At 39.1% G+C, this 8,026-nt stretch overlaps 1 protein-coding gene across 1 annotated transcript in view; it reads left to right on the top strand.

Moving 5' to 3' along the window:
- The window catches only part of AGPAT9 (1-acylglycerol-3-phosphate O-acyltransferase 9), a 124,340-nt gene extending 117,179 nt beyond the window's left edge, over positions 1 to 7,161 (top strand). Inside the window, exons 9-12 of the mRNA XM_006867728.1 lie at positions 500 to 585; positions 1,593 to 1,721; positions 2,412 to 2,491; positions 7,050 to 7,161. Coding sequence (XP_006867790.1) covers positions 500 to 585; positions 1,593 to 1,721; positions 2,412 to 2,491; positions 7,050 to 7,161 — 407 coding nt within the window. The remainder of the gene's footprint in view (positions 1 to 499; positions 586 to 1,592; positions 1,722 to 2,411; positions 2,492 to 7,049) is intronic.
- Positions 7,162 to 8,026: the final 865 nt, after the last annotated feature.

The raw sequence follows: 8,026 nt of genomic DNA on the forward strand, positions 1-8,026 counted from the left end.
TTCTTGATGTCATCCCACAACTCTTCTGGTCTTCGGTCTTTATTGTCCAATTCATCAAATCTGTTCTTCAGATGATCTCTAAATTCAGGAGGGATAAATTCAAGATCATATTTTGGCTCTCGTAGATTTGTTTTCATTTTCTTCATATTTCTGGGTAAGGAGCATTAAATGGTATTGTCCGTAATTTTTTAAAAGTTCTTACTTTAATGTTATGAAATTGTGGCCTGTTGTGAAGAAGTTATACCTTTAGAGTATTCAACAGTAAAGTAAGGCTTTGCTTTTAAACCTGCTTAGATGTGTTAGATTACTACTAAAACAGGGATTAATTTGGATTGCTATTTAAATGGGGACAGAAATAGCAGCCAAATGCCTGTAAATCTGATATGATTTGAATATTTAAAGCAATTTTTTATCAAAGTAATTCTTTTAAAATGTGTTTATAAAATAGCTATCTTTCAAAATACTCTCCTTGTACTCCCGAACCCCAAAATATTTTCAGGAACTTGCATCAACAATACTTCAGTCATGATGTTTAAAAAGGGAAGTTTTGAAATTGGAGGAACCATCTATCCAGTTGCAATAAAGGTAAAGTTGTGAGAATAATATAAGGAACACTTTTGCATACTTTACTCACATTCACCAATTATTTAATATCCTGCCCCATTTGCTGTATCATTCTGTATGTATGTGTGTGTATGTATACGTATGTTGTTGTTGTTGTTATATGCTGTGGAGTCAGTTCTGACTCATAGCGACCCTGTACAGGGTTTCTGAGGCTATAAATCTTTACGGGAGCAGAAAGCCTCATCTTTCTCCCATGGAACAGCTGGTAGTTTCAAACTGCTGATCTTGAGTTTCGCAGCCCAATTTGTAACCACTATGCTACCAGAGCTCCTTATGTATATGTATGAGAGGGCTTCAAAAACAGTTTCTGAAAAAATGGAATGAAAAGATAATGGATTTTTCCATGAAACTTTTTGAAGCCCTGAGTAATCAGATAGGTACTGTGTGATTGTGTGCCAGGCATTATATTAAGTGCTGAAGATATAGTGATAGGCAAAACAGATATATAGTTCCTACATTCATGGACCTTCCAGTTAGGCAAGGAGACAAATATCAATAGTCATATATTTAACCCTGTTGTTACAACTATGACCAGTGCTTTGGGGTTCTAGTTGTGAAAGCAGTCTACTCTAGTTAGAGGAATTAGCTGGCTCATTTGTTTTTTGGATCATTTCTATGAAGTGAAGTACCACCTATTTTTCTTGGGTTCTAATGTTACACTCCTGGTGTGCTGCTGTTAGTTAATGCACTGGACTACAAGGTCAGTTTGAGCTGCAGAGTTAGTGGTTCAAGCCCACCAGTCGCTCCTCAGAAACCCTATACAGGATTGCTATGAGTTGGAACTGACTAGATGGCACTCAACAACAATGCTACACTCCCCAACCACTCCTTGGAAACCCTATCCAGGGTTACTATGAGTTGGAACTGACTCAAGGGCGCTTAACAAAGACAACAACAATGAACATGAATAAAAGAAGTCGCTTCTGAGTTTGTAACTGGGATATTTTTTTTCCCCTTCTTTTTCTCAGTATAACCCTCAGTTTGGTGATGCCTTTTGGAACAGTAGTAAATACAACATGGTGAGCTATCTGCTTCGAATGATGACCAGCTGGGCTATTGTGTGCGATGTGTGGTACATGCCCCCGATGATCCGAGAGGTATTCCATAGATAACAACAGGTCTTTGTACTTTATCTTATCAGAGAACGGTCAAGAAAACATTTACCTGAAAACCTGGGTGTATCCCTTGTTGGATGGCCTTCTACTTTCTCAGAAGGGAGTAATTTTTTAAATAATGCTTTTATCAGTTTCCCTTGGGTTGATTCTGACTCATGGCAACTACATGTGTGTCAGAGTTGAACTATGCTCTACAGTGTTTTCAGTGGTTGACTTTTTTAAAGTACATTGTCAGGCTTTTCTTCTAAGGTACCTTTGGGCAGACTTGACCCTTCAACCTTTTGTTTAACAATTTGAGCATGTTAAGTGTTTGTACCTCCCAGGGACTCCAGTAATGTACTTAGTACTCAAGCCATTTTATATTCAGAAACTGTTCCATAATAGTTTTTGTATTTGCTCTGGGTTCACTGACACTACAGGTATTATGGAATGTTTTATCTTGTAGAAGACTAATGAACAATGGGGGAAAAAAATCAACAATACAGCTGTATACTTGCTTAATAGAGTAAGTCATATTTGCCAAGGTTGACCTGGGATAGAAAATATTTGTGGTAAATTTTGAATCTTACGTTTTAAAACAAATATAAATAATAAAAGGTATTTTAAGGTATTATTTATAAACTCTATACCCAAGATGTACTTGCAATTTTAATTATTATTATTATTTTGCAGGAAGGGGAAGATGCAGTCCAGTTTGCTAATAGGGTTAAGTCTGCAATTGCCATACAAGGAGGATTGACGGAGCTTTCTTGGTAAGAAATTTTTCAGTACGATCACTTTTTTTTGTGTGTGTGAATTGAATGAAGGTTTGCAGATAAGATCATTGGTTTTACACATAACGAATTCTACACTTAGTTTCATCTCAACGATTGCAATCCCCTCCATGCAACAGCTATCACTTTTATTTTTAATAAAAAATAAAATCACCTTTAATAATGCTGTCTATTGTGCTAGTTAGCTTTGAGGTTACAGTGGCTTATATAAAATAGTACTGACTTGAATATGACAGAAGCTTATCTCTCTTTAAGCATGATCAGTCAAGGCTTGTCTAACAGTTCATTCTCTGTTGCTCCGCTATCCTTAACACGTGTTTCTACTTCCTGGTTCTAGATGATCCAACTTTACCCATTATGTGCAAGAAGGACACACTCATCTCTTTAAGAGCACATACTGGAAGTTGGACATGCTATCTCTAGTTATATCCATTGACTACTATAAGTCATGTGGTAATAACTAGCTATGAAGTCTGGGGAATGTAATCCTTTTCTGGGTGGCCATGTGGCTAGGTAAATATATCTGGAAAGGTACCTACTCATCTAGATAGATTTGTCATTTACCCATTGGATAAGAATTAACATGTCTAGATCAAATAAGATTGTAATTGTAAGGTCTTAGACTGCACACCCCTAAAGTGCCAAGATGTGTCTCTATTGCAAAGGGGAGTTTGGGGGGGAAGGTAGAATAGTTTTTATCTTGTCTTGTTTTATCTTGATGCGGATAAGATTCTTATGATCCAATAGTGAGTAATTGTTATCATGACTAATTGCGATGGTCACAACTGTAAAGGCAGAAATTTTGTAACATAAAGAGGGAGTAGTTAATCTTACCTTCCAGGAACAGAGGACCCTAGGACCATCAAGGGAGAAGAGCATGAGTGCAATGTGGGACCTACCATAACAAGCAGCAACAACAGAGATAGAGACAGAGACGATGACATGGAGAGATAGAGCAGCTAAAGACTTTAGACTCATGGAAAGAGAAAAGCTGTGTGCTGGTGGCCAGGAGGCAGGCTTGGGTTGTTTAAATGATGATATATTCCTGAGTGTTTTTCCACACACAGAAAAAACAAAACAGAGGGACTAGAAGCAAGTACTGTTGAATGGTAATGCATGGAGGGGATTGTAATCATTGCAATGAAATGAAATACAATAAGATGAGTGCAAAACTGATGTTTTACCATGCAAATCACTCAATTCACAATAAAAGCTTAAAAAAAAATAAGGGGTGACTAATTGGGGAACTTTGTAGTCTTTAGGGGCTACTGTGACAATTGGAGGTCTTAGAGTAGCAGGCGGTCAACTGAGTGTTTACCCATTTTGAGTCAATTCCAACTCATAGAGACAATACAGAACAGAGTAGAACTGCTCTATAGAGTTTCCCAGGCTGTACATCTTTATGGAAGTTGTTGCTGTTGTGAAGTGCCATCGAGTCGGTTCTGATCCATAGCAACTCTTTTTAGGGTTTCCAAGGAGCAGCTGGTGAGCTTGAACCACTGACCTTGTTCAAATGACTTTGCAGTCCAGTGCATTAACCCATAGTGCCACACTAGTAGACTACCTCATTTTCTTCCACAGAGTGGGTTCCAATCCTCAACCTTTTGGTTAGCACCCCAGCGCTTAACCCATTATGCCACAAGGAAACTTACAGGGTTTTTGAAAAGGAGAATGATTCAAAACTGATGTCCAGATGCTCAAAGATAAACACTGCTAATTCCAACATTTTGTAGTGTCTTGGGCCTGGATGTCAGAAGAGGAAAAAAGGCCCATCTTGTCTCTCACTGCCTTCCTTAGTTCTTGAGATTCGGTATTCAGATAAATGTTATGAATCATTTGTTGTTGTTAAGTGTCATCAATTGGTTCCGACTCATAGTGACCCTGTATAGTGTTTCTGAGGAGTGACTGGTGGGTTTGAACCACTGACCTTGTGGTTCACAGTCCGGTGCTTATCCTATAGTGCCACACCAGGAGTCCATCATTTAGAATCATTTAGAGGCTAAGTGAGGCTTTTATGGACAATTCCTAGAACCTAACATGCTGGACTGCAAGGTCAGGTTGACTACAAGGTTGGTGGTTCAAATCCACCAGCTGCTCCTTGGAAACCCTGTACAGGGTCACTATGAGTCAGAATTGACTCAATGGTGCTTCACAACAACAACAATCATAGAGTAGTTAAGTGCTTGGCTGCCTACCACAAGGTTGGCAGTTTGAACCCACCAGGCACTTCACAGGATGTTACAGTCTGCTCCTTAAAGAGGAAAACTACTGCCGGTGAGTCGATTCCAACTAATAGCAACCCTGTATAGGATTACTGAAACTGTCAATCTTTGCGGGAACAGAAAGCCTCCTCTTCCTTCCTCAAAGTGGCTGGTGCATTTGAACTACCATCCTTGTGGTTAGCAGTCTTATGCTTATCCTACAGTGCTGCCTTAGAAACCCTCTGAGGCAACTCTCCTCTTTCCTGTTGTTGTGAGGTGTTGAGTCAGTTTGACTCAGAGCGACCCTGTGGAGGTTTTCCAAGAGCAGCTGATGAGCTTGAATTGCACACCTTGTGATTAGCAGCCCAGTGCTTGTCCCACAGTGCCACACCTGGGCTCACTCTGAGTCAGAATTTTTGGAATTCCTGAGAAGTGCAGCCAGAGTAGAGTGCTCCTTGGAGGGCATGATGGCCAAACTTCGCCTCTCATACTTTGGACATATCGTCAGGAGGGGCCCGTCACTGGAGAAGGATATCATGTTTGGTAAGGTGGAGGGTCAGAGAAAAAGAGGGAGACCCCCCATGAGATGGATTGGCCAAGTGGCAACACCAGTGGGTTCAAGCGTGGCCACAATAGTGAGGCTGGCCCAGGATCGGGCAGTGTTTTGTTCTGCTGTGCAGAGGATATGAGTCAGTACCGACTGGATGGCACATAACAACAACAACAACAATAACACTAAGAGTTAAAAATCTTCACAGGGAGTGCTAGCGGCTCTATAGGATAAACACTGGATTTCTAACCACAAGATTGGCAGTTCAAACCCACTAGCTCTCTGTGGGAGAAAGTGGAAGCTGTTTACTCCTATAGAGATTTACAGCCTCTGAAACCCTACACAAAGTTCCTCTGATTCAGAACTGACTCAACCACACCAAACAACAACAACTAAGAGTTAATGTGCTAGGCTGTTAAACAAAAGGTTAGTAGTTGAAGTCCACCTAAGGGGCATCAAGAAAATCCTATGGAATAGGATTGGATTACCATGACTTAATGACAACTGGTTGTTGTTAATCACAATTTGTAATCTTGATTCCTGAAAACTGGAAAATGTAACCACAGGCTAAATTTTAAGATGAGGATTTCCTAGTGAGCTCTAGCTTGGATTTGATTCTAGGTGTCAGAACATTGTAGTAGTCACAGGCAGATACCAGGATATAGGTCAAGTTGTGGTTTCATGGACTGAGTTCACTGTCTAAACTATGACCTATTCACCATTATCAGGGAGCACTTGGTCAACAGTCATGCTTAACTGGGTTAAAATTAAACAGGCACAGTATAAAGTAAGCAGGATTTCAGTTCACCCTCCCCTAGGAATTAAAATCTGAAACATTAGGTTAGCCCAGTCTCTTCCTAGTTCTTCCAGTGTGTTGTTTCCTTATGTAGCCCCAAAAAGGGAAGGCATGTAGAGTCCTTACAACTGACGCAGGTTAGTGTTTTCACCACCCTGGAGAGAGTTCTAGGATTTGTAGCTTCTGAATTAAGGAATACAGCTTATATAGCTCTAACTGCTGGTTGAATGGAGTTTATGGTTTTGTTGTTTGATTTATTCTGTAAATCAAACTCTTTTTTGTACTAAGGAAGATTATAAGCACCTGAAACATAGTGTTTTGAATGAAAACACAACCTATGATAGATATGATTACAGTAGAATAATGGTTAACCGATTCATCTTTAAGAAAATTATCTCTGTCATTTCTTATGTATGTAGTTTCAGTTTTCTATATGGTTTTCCAGTAAGATTAGGTAAATGAAAATTTAACACTTTTCTTTCATAACTAAAATATATAGGGAAACAGTCCTAATTTTAACAAAATGTTCAAGTATACAATACAGTAATTGTAACTTCTGAGATTATTGCACCAAGACTCTGGGTAGTGCAAATGGCTAACGTGCCTAACTGCTCACTGAAGGTTGGAGGTTTGAGTCTACCCAGTCACCTTGGAAAAAAGGCCTGGATGTACACTTTGAAAAATCCGTCATTGAAAATGTCAGGAACACAGTTCTGCTCTACCACACATGGAGTGGCCAGGAGTTAGAATTGACTAATTCAACTTCTGAAAATAGACTGAGTAGAAATATCATTATTTTAACTAAGGATCAGAAAGGTTGCTACTTCTTCAAAGTCACACACTGGTAAGTGTGAATATGAGCTAGTCTGCCTCTAAATCCAGTGTTCTTTGCTCTGTGATGTCATGTCTCCATGTAGCCTATATTCATTTGTAACCCTTTTAAACCATTGCTGGGGAGAATCTTTCATATATTTGTCTTCTCATTCTCAGGGATGGAGGGCTGAAGAGAGCAAAGGTGAAGGACACCTTTAAGGAAGAGCAGCAGAAGAATTACAGCAAGATGATTGTGGGCAATGGATCTCTCAACTCCCAATTGGACTGAACACCAACCTGTAGATAAAATTTGGTTTCTCAGAGCTGGTTCTTAGAAATGGAATGTTTTGTTGTGTGTGTTTTTTTGTTTTGTTTTGTTTTTTTTTGGGGGGGGGGTGTTTTGTTTTTTTTTTTGTTTTTTTGTTGTGTTTGGGGTGGGGGGGGGGTGTTTTGTTTTTTTTTTTGTTTTTTTGTTGTGTTTGGGGTGGGGGGGGGGTGTTTTGTTTTATGGTTTCTGTTTTATTTTTAGCATTAATATTTTCTACAGGATGATTGTTTCTACCTCTCTGTGCTGAGGCAAAACCCACAGGTGCCCGTTAGGGTTTTTGATGTTATAGCATCAGCCCCATGCATTGTAAGACACTTTACTGGGTTAAAATGGATTCTGACTTTTGCAAAATGATGAGTCACTGTTAACTGAATGGACTATTTGTACAGGAAAGTGTTTCTAAAAAGTGTTTGGATCTCATTAAGAATAATGGTCATTCTAAAAAAGCAACAACAAAAAAAACCCAAACTCTCTTTCGATAATTAGCTTTTCCACTCCTTTCTCCATATTCCCTTAGATCATGAAAGCAGTGGAGTGACACACCAGTTGGAGTTATGCTCTATTGTAAGGTTGCTCTTATAGTCTACTACAAGGTTAAAAGGAACTATAGAGAATTGTATTTAGGAGCAATGATGATCTGGAGACCACCTGATCTGAAAGTTGAAAGAAATGTAAATATTTTTGCTAGTGTGTTGCAAGGGAAATACTGTTTGGTAAGCTTCACCAAAGAAAAGTGAGTTGAAGTATGTATGTGAATTTATATGAAGGTAATACACAAATAAACACATTTTATATAGCAACTGGTGATAAACACTTTCTAGACAGC

The sequence above is a fragment of the Chrysochloris asiatica genome, unplaced genomic scaffold, assembly GCF_000296735.1.
Source record: "Chrysochloris asiatica unplaced genomic scaffold, ChrAsi1.0 scaffold00109, whole genome shotgun sequence".
Taxonomy (NCBI): domain Eukaryota; kingdom Metazoa; phylum Chordata; class Mammalia; order Afrosoricida; family Chrysochloridae; genus Chrysochloris; species Chrysochloris asiatica.